Source organism: Stegodyphus dumicola, chromosome 10, assembly GCF_044657685.1.
Source record: "Stegodyphus dumicola isolate Sdum_Otavi_A_Nest chromosome 10, ASM4465768v1".
NCBI classification, from domain to species: Eukaryota; Metazoa; Arthropoda; class Arachnida; order Araneae; family Eresidae; genus Stegodyphus; species Stegodyphus dumicola.
Window position 1 is genome coordinate 46970517 of NC_140777.1, and position 24316 is coordinate 46994832.

General features: G+C 34.3%; 1 protein-coding gene and 1 long non-coding RNA gene across 3 annotated transcripts in view; one reads left to right on the forward strand and one right to left on the reverse strand.

Moving 5' to 3' along the window:
- LOC118197886 (uncharacterized) overlaps nt 1-24316 on the forward strand; it is a 265749-nt gene that overhangs the window by 233990 nt on the left and 7443 nt on the right. For both annotated transcript variants that reach the window (XM_085824920.1, XM_085824921.1), the window contains exons 14-17: nt 505-637; nt 2323-2447; nt 3686-4664; nt 8289-9370. In XM_085824920.1, coding sequence (XP_085681046.1) covers nt 505-637; nt 2323-2447; nt 3686-4664; nt 8289-9370 — 2319 coding nt within the window. The remainder of the gene's footprint in view (nt 1-504; nt 638-2322; nt 2448-3685; nt 4665-8288; nt 9371-24316) is intronic.
- LOC118197887 (uncharacterized) overlaps nt 501-24316 on the reverse strand; it is a 34038-nt gene continuing 10222 nt past the window's right edge. The window contains exons 2-4 of the long non-coding RNA XR_015043394.1: nt 6376-6546; nt 5330-5384; nt 501-628 (exon numbers count right to left, since the gene is read on the reverse strand). This is a non-coding gene — a long non-coding RNA (uncharacterized LOC118197887). The remainder of the gene's footprint in view (nt 629-5329; nt 5385-6375; nt 6547-24316) is intronic.

Below are 24316 nucleotides of genomic sequence, written 5' to 3' on the forward strand. Positions count from 1 at the left end.
TTTTAGCATATAACATAATAATAATTATGTTATATGCTAAAAAGACTAGGAAAATATACTGCAAATAATAACTAAGCTGTGAAAGTGCAGATTGCTGAACTGATTTTCAAATATACATTCATTACAATTGTAATATGAAATTATTAACAGTGACAGTTCTTTTTAATGGCCAGGTGCTTTACATAATAGCCATTAGCCTTGTGCCAAATATTAATTGTGATAATTGATATCCCCTTTTAAGTTTGTGTGAGAATGTATTTGAGTATAATTTATATCAATGCAAATCAGGTGGTAGTTCACAATAAATTTTAAAATTTATTTTCACAGTAATATGTTTTATTTGAAGTGTTATTTCCATTATGAAGTGTGTGATTTTTTAAATTATAAGGTTTGCTATGAGATTTTTTTTTTATTTTTTTTTATTTTTATGTAATAGTATGAATATTTTTCATTTTGTATCTTTTGCAGTTATTGAATATTTACATCCTTTCTCTCTTCATTTAGACTCTAAATTTCAGCATGGAAGACAGAGATGCAGAAGAATTTATTTTGTTATTAAAAGGCTATTTTCGACTTTTGGCTGGAAAAGAATTAACAGTCCACTGGGATTTCCAAAGTTCATGGCAAGCTGAAACAGGTAATTACAGTTTTTTAAGTGCAGAATTTCTTTACAGTAATATGTGTATATCTTTTACTTTACTTATTACTGAGCACCTTTTGATATAACAGAAAATTATTTCATTTACTATGTTTTTACAATGGTAGAAAATGCACTAAACTCTTAAAATTTTCAGGAAAAAACATTTTATATCATACAAGGGCTTCTAAGATGATTTAAATGAAATGCTTTGGTATTCATATTAATTTTAACTCAGGAAAAATTTTGTGAAAAATATTCTTTGAAACTTAATAGAATTTGGCTACGTGGTAAATATTATTTCAATATATGATTTTATTATCAGGAATTACCTGTAAAAGCATGAAAATTTTAAAATAAAATTAGATAAATTTTATTAAATTAAATTGTCATTCTTGACTCTCATGATTGGATTTCTTATTAAAAATTTATATATTTATAAAACTTAAGATAACACATCCTCTGATGTTAACAGAAAATGTTTAGAGTTAATAATTTCCTCTAGATATAAACTTACTAAGAATTGGTATTCAAACTAAATTCAAATTAATATTCAAACAAATCTATTGTTACTGATTTCTCAGCTCATTTCCTAAAACTGGTTTATTTCTGTATGATAATATATATATTTAGTTAATTTCACCAATGCATATTGATAACAAAAATATAAAATTATCATTCTGTAAAATACTTTTTGACTTACATTCATAATTACTGTAAAGAAAAATAACATGTGTATTGCCTGTTATATTCACATATATATCTTTATATTTTTTAAGATGTAAATATTAAAAAATTGTTGAATAAAAGGGATAATTGCATTGTATTTTATTGAAAACTTATTAGTTATCAGTTAATTTATTGCACTTTTTTCATTTATTTAAACTTTATTAAAAACTTCACATTTTGAAAAATAATGTTTCAGTAAATAATAAAAAATGCTTTTTCTTTTATATTAGGTGCTGATATGAAAGCCTGGTGTTCATATACACCATAATCAAAGGCTGATAAATATTACAATTATGGAAATTTAAATAAAGTGAATAAAGTTTTATAAAATTTTTATCAGCATCATTAGATATGAGTGTTAGTACTGAATTAAATTTACAGTTAATTTCATTTTGTTTTCTTGTTAATTTCATTACAGTTAATTTTTTTTCATTCTTCTTCTTCATGCACGTGTAATAAATAAAATTGCCACATTAAATCCTTTTGAAAATATTAACATTAGCATAAAATATTTCCAAAACTGATATAAATTTAAAATAGTTTATCAATTGTCAAGCAACTAAAATAATTAAATATGTGTAATATCTACCTGACTGATGTAATTTCCGTCTGATGGATATTTTTTATGTGCAGAAATGTGTAACACATAAGAATATGAATCTTACAATTTTTCCCTTATGTGCATGCATTTTTTAGTGACTTACAACAAGCAAACAAGCTCAGAAAGAATGCAGACATTACAGAATATAGCTGCCTGTACATTGTAGCTATTAAAGCACATTATAGAAAATCCTTTAATCACTCATCATCATTCCTTTAAATTAAATTTGTGAAAATGATGATGAAGTATGAATTTATTAATGGTTTATTATGTAGTAGTATTTTTAATTTAGTACATGAAAGTATAAAACAGAAAAATAAGTTGTTTCTCATGAAGTTATATTTTTTATTTGCAGTGCCATGTTTCCACAACAGACATACAGTCCGAGAAGCTCCATGGAGCTACCCACCACATCCTAATGGGCCTGGTCTGAGAATGCTTGATCTTGCTGTGCCTCCACCGCCTTATGTCCCAGCTGAGGTAATCAAATATTTCATTAAGTATTTATAATTATTTGCAGTTGGTTCTGCTTAACTGGGTTATTTTTAATATTTAGTTATTTAGATAGCATTCCTATATCCAAAGTTTGACATGTTTGATTTTAAAATCTAAGAAAAATGTGATAATGTATTTCGCAAAGTTGTAAGTTATTTCTTCTGATGAATAATGTAAAAAAGAAATAAAATTTAATTTCTTTTGTAATTTTATTTGATTTTTTAAAACTTTCCTATATTTAATATCAACATAGGTAATTACAAATGAACTGTTTATATACTACCAACATGGCAAGCTCATTTTTGACATTTTTATACATGAGTTGTAAAAACTACATTTAATAAAATTATTCTGTAATTTTCTACTGCTTATTTTGTGGTAACTATCTTCAACAACCAGATCACTTCGAAAAATTACTTACTTTTAAAACTACATATAATAAATTAATTCTGTAATTATCTACTGCTTTTGTAAGCAGCTATCTTCAACAACCAAATCAATTCAAAAAATTTCATTTTTAAATTGTTTCCTTATCAACAGAAAATGTCAGTATATTTTACTTATGTTCAGCTTATAAAGTATTTTTCCTGCCTTCTTAGCATGCCTTTGTAGTGTAGTGGTCAGCACGCTGGGCGCGTATTCCAGAAGTCCATGGCTCAATTCTCGGCAAGGGCATTGCTCATTTTTCATCTCTCCTGCTTCCCTCTAAAAGCTCAAAATACACTACACAAATTTTAGTGATTATACAATTTCAGTTACATAAAAATTTGTTATTTTAAAGAATAGTGCAGATTTTTCAAGCAAAAATTGCAGTATTTTTCTAAAACATTTAAAGTATTTCATTATATCTTTGCCACAAAAACAATTAGTTACCTTTAGTATGTAAAAACAAACAGCTACCCCTTTTATTAAATGTAGGAGAAAAATGCATAAAATAGCATGAACAAAATATCTTTTTCAAGAGTAATTTACTAACAATTAGCTTTTGTGGGTATATACTATGCAATAAAAATTGTCTACTTTAAATTTATTGTAGGATTAGTTAAAAAAGTATATCTGCTTTGAATTTATCTGGTGGTATTTTTAAAGAAGTGATAATGAATAACTCATGAATCTAAGAATTTTAAAAATATTTTTGATAGGATTCAAGGTAAAAGTTTTTAATGTGTTAAAGAATTAATTTATGTAACAGATGTAAAGTAAATACAAAATCAATTTTTCAGAGTCGACAGCTACCTAGAAATCCTTCCAAGGAAAAACTTGCAGTACCTTCAACACCATCACCTACATCGGTTGATCATAACATGAATGAAACACTAGCAGCTAGTGATCAAAACCATGAAGAAGGTAATATGACAAACATTCATTTGAAAGATGATGTGAGGAGGACTATTCCACATCGATCTAGAATTGATGAATGTCATCCTGGAATTGACTACCAAAGTGTTATATCCATGGAGCTGTTGGAGGACAGCTCTGGTGATATTGATGTGGACATTTATGAAGCCAAGAATGATGAAGTTATAAAGCGTATTTCAGAAATGAACCAAATCCTAGTAAATGTAGAATCGTATTTATCTGAGAAAAACATGCCTTCTATGCAAGCTTCTGAATTTGATGATGAGCAGTCAAATTTAAAAGCTACTGACTCACTTCTGTTGCTAACTCAAAATCAAAATGATAGTGATGATAATGAACTGGAGGATAAAAAAGAGATAACTGTTGATGAAGATGTTTCGCCATCGGAAAGTGACACAGACAGTACTCCGAATGATAGTCCTCTTCATCGTTCCGTTCCTTTGCGAAATTCAATCAATTCAGGGCATCCTATGCTCAGAAGAGATTCCAGTTTTGGACTTCATAGCCCAGATTTGCTACCAAATATCAGTTCTGGTAACAACATTTTGGATATCTTAAAACACATGCAGAGTGAAGAAATACAGCTTCCTTTTGCAGAAGGAACTTTGTATCTTGATCCTGATATAATTGATTTGACTATGATTCCACCACCTATCACACCAGATACAGAATCACAAGATATCACAGGATCTCCTTTAGATGCTCCCCCTACACCTTTCTTAGATACTGGAACATTGCATAAAGAATTAGAAAAGTGGATGAGTATACCAACACAGATTGCAGAAGAAATTGAAGGAGAAATAACACCTACCAATACACCAAGTGCCAGCAGTTCTGGCAAAGGTAAGTGAAAGTAACAAATGAATAAGTACTGCTTTTTTATTAATTTGTGCAATCATGTTATGTATGTATGTATGTATATTTTTTATAAATGAGGAATTCACATGTATTGTCTGTAACGTAAAATTCATTTTTTTATATTACAAAAAATCTTTAATGCCATAAAAATGTTATTTGCAGAAGGAATAGCGTTTTCTGCTATAGAAAGTCAGCAATGAGTACTGTCTAGATAAAGCCACAATTCTGGATTTTTGTTCTTAAATCCAGAATTTTCGAATTTGTGTAATGAAGACTCATTATCTTTCTCAAATTTTTTTATGAAAAATATATCATTCAGAAGCAACATAAATTTAAAACTTTTAGACTGCTGACAGATATAAAAAAGAATTGAAGTTTTCAGGCTAAAAGAAATTGGAAAGCAGAAATACCAATTTTGATATGATGGATTAAATCTATCTTCATTTGCTTCCATGTATCCATTGTTGAAAGCTAATTTAATTATATGAGTGCCATTATGGTAGAGGAACATCATTATGTTGCACAGATTGAAATGTTATTTATGTTCATTACACTAAAATACAAGTGAACATTTTGAGTCAGAAATCCCTCTGACAACCCTAACTGGTGAAGATTTTAAGGACAATTTAGTGAATAACTGGACAACTTACCAAAATTCTTTATGTAATCATTATCTTCCTTCTAACAGCTCATTATCTCCAATACCTGTTAAGAGTATACATACTTCAAGTTCTAATTTGATACTAAAGTGAAAAAATCAAAATGTCTTGCTGATTATACTTTTTTATTTTGTTGTTGTTGCTGTTAGTGAAGAAAAGTATTAATGTAGCAGTTTTCAAAAATTAAATCTTATGTTGTTAAAGCAAATTAATTTTTAAGAAATTAAAAAATTACACTTTTTGCTTCTCTGATGAAATAGTTTGGAAATATGCAGGTCTGCATCTGTGTATGTGCTTCACATTGCTATCCTGAATAATTTGAACTTATATCAGATTTTTATTCCACTTTAATATTCATGATTTTTTAAATGGCTTTGCAATTACCCCTAAGAAACATAATAACTGATAAATTCACCTTCAAGATTAAATATTTAACAAAGTTAATTGTTTTCAATACTGTTTGTCTAAAATTTTTGTGCCACTTTCTGTGAAAGATAAATATGGGGAAAATATATTTATTACATACACCTGGAGAAAATTTTTAGTTAACAGTGGACTTGCAAAAGTGTTAGTAAATATTTTTCATATTTTAGAATGTCATGAAAAGTTCATAGTTAAAATGAAAAAAGTATAATAAAATTATAAGCTTTCAAATAGTTTTTATATGATAAATTAAACAAAATACCAGCAGTGCGGTAGAAGCCACATTTGGCTGTTTGCAGATAGCCTAACAAAAAATGGCTGAGGCTGGTAAGCAATAAAACGATTTTTGAAAGTGTAGGATGTCCACAAAGTCCCTGAGCAACATCAATCTATTATTGTGAGCTTTGCATGTAAGGTAGTGCTGTAAATGTTTTTAGTGTTATTACACAAAGTTTTTCCTCCTCATGTCACAAGAAAGTTGAAGCAAACAGCCTAAAAAGTGAATGTTTGGTGTGGGATGCTGCATGATAAGATTTTAAAACAATTTTTAATCAATGAACAAACAGTAAGAGCTGAAGTTTACCTCAATACATTGATTAATTAAATTTACTTACAGCTGTCAACCAGGGGTTGATTTTTTTTCATTCCAAGGTTGTATAACTTGTGTCCAGTGTCACAAAAACTTTGAACCTTACTTGTGAAAGTGTGACCAATCACCAAAGGTGTAAGTTGTTTCATTCCCAAGCAACAAGCTGTTAAAATTCTTCTTGGGTTTTGTGTACATCCTGCATAATTAGTATTAAGAATTATTGGAAATAATAAATGTGTATGTATATATATAAATATATGGAAAATGCACTTGAAACAAATCTCCGATAGTGTGATATTAAATTAAGGTGCAAGCATTTGTTTGCTTAGCATAATTAATTAATCCCTGTAAAATATCATTGATTGAATATAAAATGTATATAAAATATTGCATTACATCTAATTATTTGCCAAAATTTCTTTAATTTATATGGCTGCTTATCGAAAATTTAAAGGAAACAAAATAAAACATTAAAATCGTAATTCTGTTTATTTGTATAAGAACAATTTTATCAATTTGGTAGGAGGGAAAAAATCAAATTAAGTAGCTTGGACAAATTTCTATTTTCTCTTCTTTTTATACTGTTCCTAAGGCAATTTAGCACATCATCAGTCTTTTAGACAACATGTATATTTATTTCAAGATTTCTAACAAAATCCCTACATTCAAAAAGTGAAATAAGTAAATGAGAAGGCTACACCATTCATAATGCAATAATTCTTACTTGAGGTTTTATGTATTTCATTGAATTTAATTAATTAATTAATCAATATGTGTCACTAACTGCTGAATAAACCCAATGAAATCACTTTCTCTGTTAGATAAAAGTGCTTTCTTTTCAGCTATTGTAGTGTCACTCACTTCTAAGACTTTCAAATATTTTCAGTTCAGATTTTTTTTTAAATTCTTCTTAGAACTCAGCTGATGGAACTGAATGATCACTCACATTAAAATTAATCTTAGATAAACTGTATTATAAGTTGCGAAAATTCCAAGGTCCAAAAGTTAAAATTAATATCACGTTAGAAAGCAAAAATATACTTTTATACTTTCACATTGACAAAGTTAATTTACTAAATTTACGGAAGGAGTGTCATGAAGAAGCTTAAGGGAAATTTATCCAATTCACCTTAAAAATGCAACTATAATTTGATTTGTATAATATGAAATTGATGAAAAGACTATGCAGCTAGTTTATTCTCCCTCCCCACCAAGAATCAAATCCGAGGAGAAATATGCAGTATTCAATTATTATAATTATTGGTTGACCTTTATTTTAATGTGGTAGTGCCAAAAATAAAGGGGAAAGTATGATGTTCATAATGCAGTGAAATAGTACATTCCATTTTATAGTTTCAAGAAGATCATAAGATGATGCCTTACATAGGTGACACTTCTATGAATGTTTTTTAGCAGAAATTTTCGTATATAATTCATTTCAGCACTCATTTTAACCCTTTGAATAGCATCATTTTTCTGATCTGCTCATGATAATATGCATTTAAACAGCATTTATTATCCAAATTTGGATAATTATTTATTTTAGTCTCTGTTTTCATAAACTTCTTTTCTTAAGATGACTTTTACATCATATAAAGATGTAAGAAAGTAAAATATTTTAAATTATAAACTAATAGTATAATTTAAAATATTTTAAATTTTAAAATATTTACACCAAGAGACAAAAAAAAAAAAAAAATCACCAGATAAAGGAGGTAATGCCATCCAAAGGGTTAGTATTTTAATTATTTGAATATTTTCCATAAAATGATTAATTGTGTTGCTTGTTTACTATTCAGTTTTTGTTACCAATACTGTTTATCATTAAACAAGAAACTAATTTAATATTTTTATTACTGTAAAAGAAAAATTTAATTACATATCTTATAAATACTTTTTGTAATATATTAATTTAGAGTATTATTTTGTCATTATTAGGACTGAGTCTATGCTCTCAAGAGAATAAGAGACAAGAAAATTCTACGGCCTCAGTCGACCTTAGTCATCTTCATGATGCATTCAATTCATTACTCTTAGACTCATCTGCTGCTGAAAATCCTGGTGTTGATATAAAAATAGATAGTATTGATTCTTTCATTGCAAATCTGACTGTACCTCCACCTCCAGGCCATAAATCTTTAGAAGCTAACGTTTCTAATGAAGATTTGTCGGCATATATTATACCTCCACCACCAAGCTCAAGTCCTAGTACTGAAGCACAAAATGAAGTTATTGCTAGATTTATGGCTGCAGCTGAAGACATGAAACGAATGTTTGAAAAGGATCTCGACCCTGAAGTGTCCCAAAATAGTTTTAGAGAGCTTCAGCAATTCTGGTCTGAGATCAAATCAAATGATCAAAGAAATAACAGTGGCAGTAGCAATAGTAACTTTCTTCTAGGTCTTAATCAAATTGAAACTTTAAACAGCACTGGTGATTTAGGGTCCCACAGTGGAGACTCGTCGGGTTATGACACATTGACATCATCTCTTACATCATATAGTGATACTGTTGTTAGCGATGAAACAGATGCTTTGTTGAATAGTCCATCTTTTCCTAACAGTAGTGATTCTACTCCTACTTTTGAACAAACTCCTACAAGTATATCAATTTTACATAATGGTAACAATGGAGTGCCAGTAGCTCCTCGTCTGAGGACTTCTTGTGTGGATGATATTACTTCACCTCTGTCCATCACATCGCCGTCTTCCACAACCAGTTCTGACAGCTCAGTTATTTTATTAGATGGTGCTAGTTTAGACCCTTCTGAAAATTCCAGAAAATTCTCAATGAATGATTTTTCTCCTTCAAACAATGCATGTCAAACAGGATCAGGAAGTTGTGATAATTTAGTATGGAAAGAAGGACAAGACATGCTTAGTCCTGGACATTCTGGTATAGTTCGTTCAGTTTCCTGGACAAGTATAGCTGACGTAGATAGTTCTAAATCTAATGCATATGAAAAGACTGTAGTGCCTACAAGGCAAAAACCTCCAATTTTTCCACACAATTTTCATCAGGTATGTTTTCTCCTTATTGTCTAATTTAAAATTTTTAGTCTATATGTATGTATGTAATAAGTTAGAATGAGTGAAGATATAAACACTTCAACCATAGCCGAAGTTATAAATGGTATTCAAACACATAATTACATAGTTGCAATCAAATATAGTAATCATGATGATTCAACATATTTTGTTTCTGGACAAAACAATTCTTTAAGACGCACATTACCATTTTAAATCACGTATCGTAAGGGGCACAATCTGAATCCTTCTTCATCACATTTCGTGCCGTTTTACATGACGATTATCACATTACTATTGATGAAATGTAAAGCCAATCGATGACGAGTTATTTGGAAGTAAGCAAACACTAAGAATCTAACTTATTCAAAAGAAAACCTGCAAGAGAAGTCAAATGGTTATGGTTTGTAATATTAGTTTCGATTTTGAATCATCGTGATTGGCTAAAACTTTTATATAGGTACCTGAAGAGTTATATAAGATAATATAGCATGGATTAATTTGGAAATGACGCAGTTTAGAGAGATTTATTTTAAGCAGTTTCTATTTTCAGAACATAAAGAGGAAATAGCCAAATTAAAATGGAGAACTAAGGGAACCTTGCAAATTAAAACTACACACATCTATTTGAACTTGTTCTTTCGTAATTTTTGTAATTTACGACTTAGTCTACTTTATATATATATATTGATATATTGATGTAGCTCTAAAGAGATTCGCAATTAGAAGCAACGTGTTTTTCAGTTCCTCTCATAAAGTGGCCTCTTTCTTCACTTGAGTCTATCTTCATTGCAAAATCCTGCAGTTTTTTAACAATCCTTTTAACTTTTTGCATGCAAAATCTTTATGATGCATGCTTTATCTTCTTTTTCAGTACCACTGCTTTTGCTGTTGTTATAAGAAATTCAGTTATTCATTCATCATTTTTCGATTAATTCTTTAACTTCTCCTTCTCCCATACCTGTTGCAAACTGACATTTTTTGCTCCATTTCAAATAATGGAAATCCTTTAAAATTGTTAAATATTTGCATAAGTCGCCTGTAGTAACGGCAACCGCCGGCAATAAAAGGAGGTGCTTTCCTTAGTGGCACCGCAGTGAGTCCCGGGCGCTGCGATCACGAAAGCTGGAGGCAGTGTCTAAACATAGCTCCGAAATTTTTTAAATAACTGTTTCAGTAAATATTTTCAACTCTCTAAAAAAGTTTAATGCACCTTTCCTATGCAATGTCTCATTCATCAAATTGAAAAAGGAAACTTCGCTTCTTCGAAACTTCAGGTGTTTTGTTAGCTGTTTACTATCAACACGAGAAATCCAAAAGAGGCCCTGACACGGAATATTCAGATAAGTAACATTCTGTTCTCTATACAATATATGTTTCTCTATCACTAGAGTGCAATTAAATTTTTTTATTTATTATTTTTCATAAGATTCTAGCATTATATAATAGTTAGTAATAGTAGCAAGTCATGTGGTTCTTTTCTTCGTAACTATTCGGTAGAGACGCCACATTCCTTATCAGTAGTCTGTTCTCTGTTCTTATCAGCAATTCACACCCTTCGGAGGCCCCCCTCTTCGTGCTTAGGAACTTCTTGAGAGGGAAAAAATGGGGGTCTCTTGACCATCGATGAGTATAGATTGTGATTTTTGTAACTAAGATCCCCGACCTTTTTTTTTTTTTTTTTTTTTCAGGTATCAAACTTGGAATTATGATCAAATATAAATACAGAGTGACGGAATTTATTAAACTTGTACTATAATAAATTACAACGGTTAAATTAATAAATTAATTTTATATTTAACTAATAATTAAGAAAAATAAACTGTATAATTTATTTTTGTTGATATGCTCTCACACTGTGTATGGATTTATGATTTTGTCAATTACTGTTTTTCTGAAATATACATGAATTTTTTTTGGAAACGGCAATAGTTAATGTTACTTTAGTTAAAATATTATGTGCATCTCTGTGATGATATATGTCTTTTCTAGTTAGGTCTCAAGATAAGGGCATACACATTACCATGTAGGAATTCATTCATTCATTTATTTATTTATTTTATTAAACTTAGCTAAAGTTTGCTTCTTAAAGACACTAATTTTTGCAGATGAACTCCTTAACTACACTCACGGACACAATCGTATTTTAGGATATTTTCTACTTTTCCTTTTCTTTCTTTATGCCCTTTTTTTTTCCTCTATTATTTTTGGGCCATTTATTTTAAATTTCATTTTGTCCCATCTTTTCTTTCTGGCCTTTTGAACTCGTAAAAAATGTACGAAGTTCCTTTTTACTCTCCTCAAATACGAAATTGCCCCCCTTTCTATATACCTTTCCTTCGCACCTATGCTTGATTTTTCGCCCATCGGTGCAGAAAGACTTTGCGGGTGCAAAACAAGACATCTGTCTACTTTGTCTGTCTGTGTCTGTCAGTGGCACCGCAGTTCCTTTTAGTTCGAGCCAGAATAGACAAGCCAGGGGATGAGAGATTCCGGTTCCCGTCTTGTTGCGGATCCAGTCCTGTTCCGGTTCCCGTCTTGTTCCAGTCCTGTTCCGGTCCTGATCCAGTCCTATTCCAGTTCCAGCCTGGCCATTTAAGTCCAAAACACGTAGGAGCGGATGTCTGAATTCAGCGGAATGGAGATATACGCCGAAAGGGCTAGATGGATTCTGTCTTTTAAGGGAAAGTGTTCTTCACCGTGCCGGCATAGCTGTTACTTTAAAGCACTTTGAAGTTTTTCCATCCAAGATGTTAAGTTTTTGTTTGTGATGTTAAGTTTTCATCAGTGTTGAAGTTCCAGTTAAATAAACCTTTAAGTTTTAGACAAGGTTTTTGTGTTCTTCAGAAAATTTTAGATTCGAAGTCAGATACAGCACATAGGATTATTATCGGAAAAATCAACATTTGCCATCAAGCGACAGGATATTGTCTGCAAGGTAAGCGACTTTTTTTATTTTGAATCATGGAAGCTTTAAAATTAGCAAGAACTCAATATAGAAGACTATTCAGTAAAGCTTGTAATGAATTTGACAATGAAGAAACTAAATTTAATCAGGAAGAAAAATTAATTAAAATAAAAGTTATTTCCGAGAAAGCTAAAGTTTTATTTGATACTGAAATGAAAATACGAGAATTAATGTTTAAAGAAATTACAGATGAGACTTTACTTAGTAAGGAAATAGATGAATCTGAATTATATTTTGATAGGTGGAGACTTCTGGAAAGTAAAGTAAAAGATCTTACTTCTGGAACCCCGAATGTAACTTTAATTGATCCATCCTTTGTTCAGAATAAAATGTTACATTATCCGAAGATTAAATTGCGTATGTTTGACGGCAACGTGAAGAAATGGCTAGGATTTTGGGGGCAATTCCAAAAGATTGATAAAGATCCTACAATAGATAATAATGATAAATTTGCTTATTTAGCACAGGCTATGGAGAAGAATTCTCCTGCAGAGGAAATAGTTAAAAGCTTTCCGCCAACTGGCGATAGTTACAAGAGCGCAATCGAAGCATTGCAGACGCGTTTTGGTAACAAAGAATTACTAACGGAGATTTATATTCGTGATTTGTTAACCCTTGTTATTCAAAAACAAGGTACACACTCTTTGCGGAAACTATACGATGAACTGGAATCTAATCTAAGAGCCTTGGAGATATTGGGAATAAATAGAGGCAAATATTGCGCGATATTATATCCATTGGTAGAATCAGCATTGCCGAATGAAGTCTTAAAAACGTGGGAGAGACTTAGGTTTTCGCGTAAAGGATCAGAAAGTTTAACCGGCGAAAACGCCGAGTTAAGAGAAAGGGAATCTGACCTTGAGCGCCTTTTATGTTTCTTGCGCGGTGAAGTTGAAAGTGAGGAAAGAATTTCTTTAGCAGCTAAATCTTTCAATGTTTTCGATCGATTGGCTCACTGTAATAAGAAAGGGAATTCGGGTTTAAGGATAAGAGAACCTCGCTTAAAACCTACGGCAGCTGAACTGTTTACTTCTTCTAATGAAGCTAGAAAAGGCTGCATATTTTGTTCCAGTATAAATCATGGTTCTGCGGAATGTTTTCAGGCGCGTAACTTATCGTTGTCGGAAAGAGAAGTTTTGGTCCAAAGGACACGCTCTTGTTATCTGTGTCTGAAATCTGGACATTCTGTCAGGAGGTGTAGATTAAAAACAGTTTGTTTTACATGCGGCAAAAGGCATCATATTTTTCTATGTAAGGGCCATTCACAAATGAGTGAGACAAGGGCAACGGAACAGCCTCCAAATCAGGCTGAAACACTCGCCAACATTTCTTCAAGGTCTCCTAAAGTTTTGCTGCAAACAATAAGAGTAATAATTAAAGGAGATAAAAAATCTCGTTCGGCTCGAGCTATAATTGATACTGGTTCTCAAAGGTCGTATATTCTGCAAAGTGCAGCTCAAGATATGGGTTACAGGTATACGGTAAAGGAATACCTTAGCCACGCATTATTTGGCGGTACAACGACCAGTTTGTGTGAACATAAAGTTTACAAAATTCATTTATCTAGTACGTCTGGCTCGTACAGTTGTAATTTTGATGCGTTAAGTCAGCCTGTTATTTGTAATAGTATACCTTCTATTGGACAAGGAATATGGCTTAAAGAGCTTGCTGACTGTGGAATAAGTTTAACAGATCGTTTAGAAGGACCCATAGAAATTTTAGTAGGAGCCGATGTTGCAGGACGATTATTAACGGGGAATCGTAAACAAATTTCAAACGGTCTTGTAGCTATTGAAACAAAGTTAGGATGGACGGTTATGGGAAAAACCGGGGAGTTGAATAGTGAAGGTTCAACATTCTTAGTTACATCAATGTTGAATAAAGAGGCTTGTATTTCTGATTTATGGGCCCTCGACTCGCTTGGTATTACAGACCCATCCGAACAAAAGACTAAATTGGAATTGTATGAGGCTACCAGGCAATATTTTCTTGATACTGTAAAAATAGAAGATGACCGCTTTGTAGTGTCTTTGCCTTGGTTGGAAGGGCACCCTCCCCTGTCGGATAATTTTGAGTTATCGCTTAAAAGGTTGCACGGTACGATTAGGCAACTTGAAATAGATAATCTTCGCCAAGAGTATGAAAATATATTCAAAGAATGGCTCAAAGAGGGCATAATAGGGGAAGTACCCGTAAATGAATTAGATTTACCCCATCATTATTTGCCACATAGACACGTTGTTAAGGAACATAGTACTACGAAGTTACGGCCAGTATTTGACGCTTCGTCTAAAGTAAAGGGTTCTCCGAGTCTCAACGATTGTCTTGAAAAGGGATTAAACCTTATTTCATTTATTCCTACAATCTTAAATAGATTTCGCCAAGAAAAAATAGGGGTGATTTCTGATATTCGTAAGGCCTTTCTACAAATTGGCCTGAATTCTAGTGACAGAAACTTCCTCCGATTTCTTTGGATAAAGGGTGAAGATGGCTTAAAGCATTTTCGTCGAGTCGTATTTGGTGTAACCAGTAGTCCATTTTTACTTGGAGCTGTTATTCAATATCACTTAAATTCAATTTTGGAGAAAAATGATGCAGATGAAAAATATTCTTCCAACATTATTGTTAAATTAATGAATAGTTTCTATGTTGATAACTGTGTAACAAGTGTCGGAAGTGAAGATGAATTACAGCGGTTCATGAAAGTATCTTCAGATGTTATGGCAGAACGAAAATTTGAATTGCGGTTTTGGGAATATACCGACTGTAGTTTAGAAACAGAAACTATTGCGAATGTATTAGGTTTGTTATGGGAAAGACAAGGCGATACTCTTCAAATAAATGTTGCTAATTTACAAAATCTTTGTTTCGAGAAAGTTACGAAAAGAAGTATTTTGGCAATAGCCCATAAAGTATTTGATCCCATCGGTATAACATGTCCAGTCCTTATATTACCTAAGATGTTATTACAGCGTACATGGGAAACAAAAGTAAAATGGGACAAAGAAGTTAACACCGAAATTAAAAGTAAATTTTTGAAATGGGTAAAAGACATTTTTCTTTTGAAAAACATTAAAATTCCAAGGTGGATACGATATCAGCCAAAACAGTGTTCAATCCATGTTTTTTGTGACGCCAGTCAAGCAGCGTATGCGGCAGTAGTTTTTATTCGTGTAGAAGAACCTGAATCAGTTAAAGTCCAGTTGCTTCAGGCTAGGTCTAGAGTTTCCCCTTGTGGTAAAAAGGAAACTACTATTGTAAGATTAGAATTGTTAGCAGCAACTATTGCATCTCGTCTTGCTGCAGACGTTCTAAAAGACTTTGAGGCCAGAAGTATATTTTTCTGGACAGATTCAACTACTGTCCTTGCATGGATAAAAAGGGAAGAACAATGGGGGACATTTGTAGAAAACAGAGTACAGGAAATAAGGCTTTTGACACGTGTGGAGGATTGGAGGCATATACCTGGTCACCTTAACCCTGCAGATCTTCCAAGTAGAGGGTGTTCAGTTCGCCAACTCTCCCGGTCAAAATGGTGGGAGGGTCCGAGCTGGCTTTTAAAATCGCAAGAAAATTGGCCGAGTGCCGAATTTATAACTGATGAAGCGGAAATAGCCAGCGAGAAAAAAAGGCAGTGGTTTCATCTCTAGTGTCTACTGAAAGGTTTAGTTTGAGTGAGCGATTTTCTGGCTATCGAAAAACAGTTAGAGTTGTTGGTTGGATTCAACGATTTTTCTTTAGTTGCAGAAATAAGAAAAAAAAGAAAGGTGAACTCACTGTTGATGAAATTGATTTTGCAGAAAAGGTTGTTATTCGCTTGATTCAATCGGAATCGTTTCAGGATATAGAAGACGCACGCTTACGAACTCTTAGTCCATTTTATGATGCGGGAATTGTAAGAATTAAAACTGGTGCGTTTCGAAGAGATGACACGTTAGAGTTTAGAACACCTATAATATTACCAGGAGAACATCCATTAGTTAGGAATTTAATTATGGAAGAACATAAAAATAAAGGACATGCAGGTGTACAATATATACTGAATACCTTAAGGGAAAGGTTTTGGTTGTTATCTGGCAGAAGAACGGTGCGTTCTGTTTTGAGTAAATGCATTACTTGCAAGAGATATTCTGCTGCACCTGTTGACCACATATCAGCCCCACCGCCAATAGAGCGAGTAAATGATTCAGCAGTATTTCAAGTAACGGGTATAGACCTTTGTGGTCCTTTATTGTTGAGAAACAAAGAAAAGGCATGGATTTGTGTTTTTACATGCGCCGTTTATAGAGCGGTCCATTTGGAGTTGCTGACTTCTCTATCTACAGAAGTGTTTCTTCAGGCTTTTCATCGGTTCGTGTCACGAAGAGGTAAACCCACAACTGTGTACAGTGATAATGGAACTAATGATGTACCCGTGAAGCAGCAGATTGAAAAACAAGATTCGTTGTCTGAACTTAAACTCAACATAGATGATAAATCTGTCAGGCCTGTAACACGATCTGGTAGAACTGTAACTCCGCCGGACAGACTGGTATATTAAGGCTCTTTGGCATTGTTTTACTTTGATGTGAAAGTTCATTTTTTTCCCCTTAGGTGGAAGGATGTTAAATATTTGCATAAGTCGCCTGTAGTAACGGCAACCGCCGGCAATAAAAGGAGGTGCTTTCCTTAGTGGTACCGCAGTTACTTTTAGTTCGAGCCAGAATAGACCTGCCCGGGGAGAAGCCAGGGGATGAGAGATTCCGGTTCCCGCCCTGTTCCGGTTCCCGTCTTGTTGCGGATCCAGTCCTGTTCCGGTTCCCGTCTTGTTCCAGTCCTGTTCCGGTCCTGATGCAGTCCTATTCCAGTTCCAGCCTGGCCGTTTAAGTCCAAAACACGTAGGAACGGATGTCTGAATTCAGCGGAATGGAGATATACGCCGAAAGGGCTAGATGGATTCTGTCTTTTAAGGGAAAGTGTTCTTCACCGTGCCGGCATAGCTGTTACTTTGAAGTTTTTCCACCCAAGATGTTAAGTTTTTGTTTGTGATGTTAAGTTTTCATCAGTGTTGAAGTTCCAGTTAAATAAACCTTTAAGTTTTAGACAAGGTTTTTGTGTTCTTCAGAAAATTTTAGATTCGAAGTCAGATACAGCACATAGGATTATTATCGGAAAAATCAACAAAATTGTTGATGACTTCTGGTCAGTGCTGATGCCAAAAAGCATTCATTGTTATTGAATAAAATCCCAGCGTTGGACAAATTAAATGGAAACAATTAAGATAACATTACACTAATATGTCCTTAAGAAGGGTTTAGTCTATCTAAAATAGTTCTAAAATCTTTAGATGTACTTACTCCTCAGTGACTTCTCTGAGATATCTGTAGCAATGGTTTTTCATTGCAGCATATATCGAATGATTTATCTCTGCTACAGAATTAGATAAAAAAAAGACCATGAGATATAAGAAGTTTTACCAACAATAGGATGTTTGGGCAGCATCATAGCAGCTGTTAATTGCCTCTTAAATAATCACTTGACCAAAGATCATGTGAAACATGTGGAAAAAAGTAGTCAAAATCTACTGTAAAATGTGTTACTGAATATCTATTTAAAGATTCATTACGGACTTCTCCTAAATAAGTTCAACGAAAACGGCACTCATTTGTAAAACGAAGGTGGGCGCTTCTATTAGGATATGGTGGACGTCGACTGTCATTATCAAGAACAATACGGCAGAATATGATAAAAGATTACATTTAGGGGTGGCAATTGTTAATGGCTTGAGTGCAAATGTAAATTCTTATGTCCTTGTTCATGAATTACTAAAGGGGAGAGTTAAACGTTTTGCTAAGCTTCATGCTTCTTGATTTACCTGGCTGATATTAACTATTATCTATTATTAAAATTTCTTCAAAATATTTTAATAGTTGTGTCTTAAAATCAAAATGTTCACTAAAAATATATTTTATGCCGAAATAATCATTATTTTCTCTAATTTTTAGATTCAATTAAAAAATAATCATAAGTTTGTTGCACGTGGTTGCGGCTGTGTCCAATAACAAACTATGAGTATTGGAATTTGCCAGTACTTTTAAGGATGAATTCATAACATGCCATAAGAGCCAATTTTTAGATAACAAAAACATTTAATCACATCACAATAGTAAAACTTAATTAGTACAGTTGACAGACAATCACGTTGGTGGAAAGCGAGCGACCAACCGCGACAGACAAAGTAGACAGATGTCTTTTGTTGCACCCGCTAAGTCTTTCTGCACCGATGGGCGAAAAATCAAGCATAGGTGCGAAGGAAAGGTATATAGAAAGGGGGGCAATTTCGTATTTCAGAGGAGAGTAAAAAGGAACTTCGTATATTTTATACGAGTTCGAAAGGCCAGGAAGAAAAGATGGGACAAAATAAAGTAAAAAATAAATGGCCCAAAAGTAATGGAGAGGAAAAAAAAATTATTTATAATTAAAAAAAAAGGGCCTATAGAAAGAAAAGGAAAGGAAGTAAGAGAATTTTGTTAAAAAAAAAAACACGATTGTGTTCATGAGTGTAGTCAAAGTTGTTATCATTTACATTAAATACAGTCTTCCAGGTGTGTGTAATGAGTGTGTTTTGTAAAGCTGAATAGAGGTAAAGATGGGGAAAATTAATAATAAAATAATACATTTTGGGGGTCCAGTCACATAACAGTATAAGTAAAGTTTAGAAGCTAACTTTTGCTATAACAGGGAAACTAAAATTTAATTTTTTTTAAATTTAAACTTTTATTTTTTTACATGGAAACCAATATTAGCCTCTACCTTGAGACACAGTAACAGAAGACACATAAGATCAAGATACATATAATATCATGCAAAGTTATACATTAAACTAAGTAACATCATCTATTGCGGTTTCCAACATATTTATATATTCAGAAAACACCATCAGATAAAATCATAAATCCAAAACAAGGCGAGAACATATCAGCAAAAATAAATAAGTAAATAAATTACGGAGTTTTATTATTATTATTATTAATTAATTTTTTTAAAAAAGTAAGCATTTTATTTATTTATTAAGTTAATGGTCATAATTTATTATATGTGTACTATTTTATCAATTTGAGGCACACTGTATTAATATATGCTTTTAATTTAAATAGATAGGAAATATAGATTAAAGGAGCAAAAACTACAACTCTGTACATTCCGACCAACCGCGACGTGACTGTGTGTCGCCGAAATCACCTTCGGTTACAGTTAGTGATAACGGCGCGCGGTTGGCGAGTACAACACAAGTTTACAGAGTCGCCACACTACTCCTCCTCCAGTGGCAATGAATTAAAGGTACCGAGGTTTAAATCGGACTCTACGTTCCGAACTTGTATGCTGAGGAGCACTTGTTTCAGGCACAGAAACTGATGTAGTAGCAGATGTTGGTGTAAACCCAATAGATGAAGGTGCCTTCGAAGGAAGTGGGACTGATGCACCAGTCTCGACAGTTTGTGGTGCTAAGATAAAGGCAGGTTTGAGACGATCAAGGCTCAACACTGTCTCTGTGTCGCCGATTAGTATCCGATAGTTCTTGGATGTGCGGCTTAGAACTGGGTGTGGGCCTGTATAGGTAGGCTCCAAGGACTTTTTTGATGCATCACACCGTATAAGAACACATGTGAGGATGTAGCGAGTTCTTTAGGAACAAACACAGGTCTTTAAGAATGTATGCTTGTGGGCTTAGGGTATAATGCAGCCATGGTTTCACGCAATTGTTTGAGGAATGCATGGGGCTGGACATTGGGTGAGTTTTTTGCAGAATTTATAAAATCTCCCGGTAAACGTAAATTGGTACCATAAACCATTTCAGCACTTGAAGAACCCAGTTCTCTTTGATAGCCGTTCTGAGTCCTAACAACTCAGTAGGAAGGACATCAACCCAGTGACTAGCAGTATGGCATCTAATGGCCTGTTTAAGAGAGCGATGGAACCTCTCGACAAGTCCATTGGAATTCGGGTGGTACGGTGATGTACGGATCTTTTTAGTTTCCAAGAATTTTGTTAATGCAGTAAATAATTGAGATTCGAACTGCCGTCCTTGGTCCGTGGTAACGTACTCGGGTACCCCAAACCATGAAATCTATACAGAAAAAAAAGTTTTTTCTGTATGGATTTCACGGTTTATGTATGGAAAATATGGAAAAAAAGGCCACAGTGTCGGCTGACATATCTACGATAGGGATAGCCTCTGGCCAACGTGTGTATCTGTGGACACACGTAAGAAGATATGTATAACCTAATGATGGGGGTAAGGGTCCAACCAAATCGATATGTACGTGGCTAAAGCGAGCAGATGGTAACTCAAAGCGTTGACATGGAGTTCGAGTGTGCCTGTGAATTTTTTATTTTTGACAGTCTGCACATGCTCTCGCCCATGCAGCGATGTCCTTCTGCATACGAGGCCATACAAAACGCTGTTGAATTAACGTGCGAGAAGCACGGATGCCAGGATGGGATAAATTATGGAGGCCACTAAAAATACCATGCCGGAATTTCAGTGGAATATATGGCCGCACCAAATTACCTTGCACATCGCAGTACAGTGAAAGATGTGGTTCTAACTGCATAGGTACTAAATTAAGTCCATGAGAAGACTTGTCAGACAAAAGATGTTGTAATTCTGGGTCCTGTTTCTGACATTCAGCAATGGCGGAGAAATCTGTTGTTGATGGCAACTGAACCTCTTCAATTCTGGACAAAGCATCAGCAACTGTATTTTGAGGGCCTTCTACATGCCTAAAATTGGTTGTAAACTGCGCTATGTAATCAAGATGACGCATTTCCCTGGGAGAAGCCTTGTCAGGCTTTTGTCGAAAGGCGAAAATTAGCGGTTTGTGGTCGGTATAGATAGAAAACACACCACCTTCTACCATATGACGAAAATGTTTAACAGCCTCATACGCACTAAGAAGTTCGCGGTCGAACATGCTGTATTTTGATTGCGCTGCAGAAAATGTTTTCGAGAAGAGAGCAAAGGCTTCCATGCTCCGTCTACCAGTTGCTGCAAAACCGCACCCATGGCCATATTAGACGCGTCAACCATTAATGCTAAAGAGTGCTTAGAAGGATAGCTAAGAGCTGTTGCCGATGCTAAGTCAATCTTACATTGTACAAAGGCTGTACAGGCATCATCAGACCAAATAATTGGCCGCGTACCTTTCTTTTTACTCCCAACCAAATATGTGTGCAAAGGTGCCTGCTTTTCAGCGGCATGAGGAAGAAAGCGACGATAAAAATTTAACATGGCCAGAAAACGACGCAGCTCCTGAACAGTTTTTGGCTCTGGAAAATTTTGAATTGCAGTGACTCTCTCACTAAGTGGGCGAACGCCCTCCGAAGAAACTTCGTGACCAAGAAATGACACTTTAGATTTCCCGAAAACACATTTTGATGGATTAATGACTACACCATAAGACTGAAATCGGATCGAATCGGCCAAGGAAAATCAAATGAAATCGAATCGGCCAAGGACTATGCAAAGGTGTTTAAGGTGCTGGTTTTCAGTTGTCGAGGCTACCAGAATGTCACCGAAATATGGGACACAAAAATCTAAATCTCGAAGGACTTCATTATTGAAGCTCTGAAACGTTTGCGCAGCGTTATATAACCCGAAAGTCATGACAGGAAATTCGAATAATCCAAAAGGTGTGATGACAGCAGTTTTTGGTATATCAGGTGGATTGACAGGGATCTGATGGTAAGCACGAGTCAAATCTAACGTAGAAAAAATATTTTTGCCTTCCAAGACTTGCATGCAGTCCTGAATATGAGGAACCGGATATCTATCAGGCAAAGTAACTGACTTAAGACGTCGAAAATCCCCACAAGGACGCCAGTCGCCGCTTTTCTTAGGGACCATGTGGAGTGGACTGGCCCATGAACTTTTAGATGGCCGACAGATTCCTTGCTCAAGCATGTATTTAAATTCTTCTTTTGCAGCCTTTAATTTCTCTGGAGGCAACCGCCGTGCTTTGGCAAAGATTGATGGTCCAGTAGTCTCTATGATGTGTACAATACCGTGGTCAGCAGTCGGTTTGCCAGTTACTGGGCGGATGACGTTAGGGTATTGCTTAAGTAGTTTGTGGAAAGGAGAATTACCGGAAATTAATTTAATTCCCAAATTAGTAGCATTTCCAATACTACCTACCGCGGACAATTGTGTGATGGAGTCGAGTAAGCGTCGATTTTTAATGTCGACCAAAAGAGAAAATTTTTGCAGAAAGTCTGCACCAATTATTTGGTGCGAAACCGCAGCGATGGCAAATGGCCATTGAAATTTGCGACGCAATCCTAGATCCAAAGACATTAATATTTCTCCATATGTTGCAATTTTTGATCCGTTAGCTGCAAATAAGTTAAATTTTCCTGGCGACCGTTTGGATTCGGCAAGAGAGGGAGGTACAACCGAAATGTAAGCACCTGTATCAACAAGAAAACGTCTGCCTGATGGTTTATCTGTTATGAACAATCGACTAATGCACGGGCCTTTGTCACTCATGGCTTCGAGTAACGCCCCTTCAGTTTAAAGAGGTCTTCTGAAATTTGCATGGAGGTGTACACTTGCGCGCTTTATCACCGAATTGGCTGTGATAAAAACAAATGTCTGATTGAGTACCAGAATGAGCGCGTTGGTATTCCCTATTATTTCGGTTCCGGGACTTTGATCTACCGCGCGGATGATACTGAGATCGTGTCTGTAAGGCTGCGACCTGCAATGATAATTCCTGTATTTATTGTTGAAGAGATGAAATATCAACACTGGGATGCTGAACTTGACTGATTGCTTGTGGTTGGAGAACATCATGAATTTTGTCTGCCATTTGGGCCAGTTGGGGTAGGTTCTCGTTACTGGAGGCAAGAATAGCTTGGATATTGTTCGGGAGACGATTGAGCCACAATGATTGTAAAACATTGGACTTAAAATTGTCACCCGAAAGCTCCTGCATTTTTGACAATAACTGGGATGGGCGCATATCACAAAGTTGCAAATCTTGTAGTAACTGCTTTAGTTTGGTGTTTTCAGACTCCTCATAAACTGAAATCAATTTATTTTTCAATTCCTCGTATTTATTATCCGTGGGAGGTTTCAGAACAATCTCGCGTACTGACTGAAGAACCTCAGTACCTTGTACCTCCCTCTCAGTGTGGAGGGCGGAAATCGCAGTATAAAATTTCGTGTCATCACGTGTTATACACCCGAGCTTGAATTGTGCATCTAATTGAAAAAAAAAACAAAGGTTAGGGTTACTACGGCAAAATGGGGCAGGTTTCACAGCAACGCGAGCCATGTGTTTGTCACCAGTGGCTAGAGGATCGCTAGTACCCATATGAATAAATACAGATAACGAAAAAAAACGATATTTTAAGAATACTGTTGCAGTACACGTGAAGAAACACAAAATAATTAATGTTAGGACCTGGGTTCAAATGATCTAGAACATGAGAAATATAGGAAAAAACTCACCCGCTTGACGAATACATACGAATCCATGTGCAGAATAAAAGGTAGAAAATATCACCTTGATGTACAGAAATTATCCACTCGCATGATGTTGGAACACTATCACTAATGGAAAATGAAGGTAATCCGCATGTCTGAAAGATGATCACAAATGGAAACATGAAGGTAATCCACGTGGCTGTAATATGATGAAACTGATGCACGATCCAATAGACACGATAAGTAATCCAATACATATAAGTAAAAAATATTGGTTCACCTGCATTTCGCACATTATTACAAGGTCTTGTATAAGCACAAAATTTCTGCTGTCCTGTAAATTTCGACGATTCATTTGGCTTAAGCCTCAACGTCCTGAAGTCATCATTTGTTGCACGTGGTTGCGGCACGTTGTTGCACACAACAAACTATGAGTATTGGAATTTGCCAGTGCTTTTAAGGATGAATTCATAATATGCCATAAGAGCCAATTTTTAGATAACAA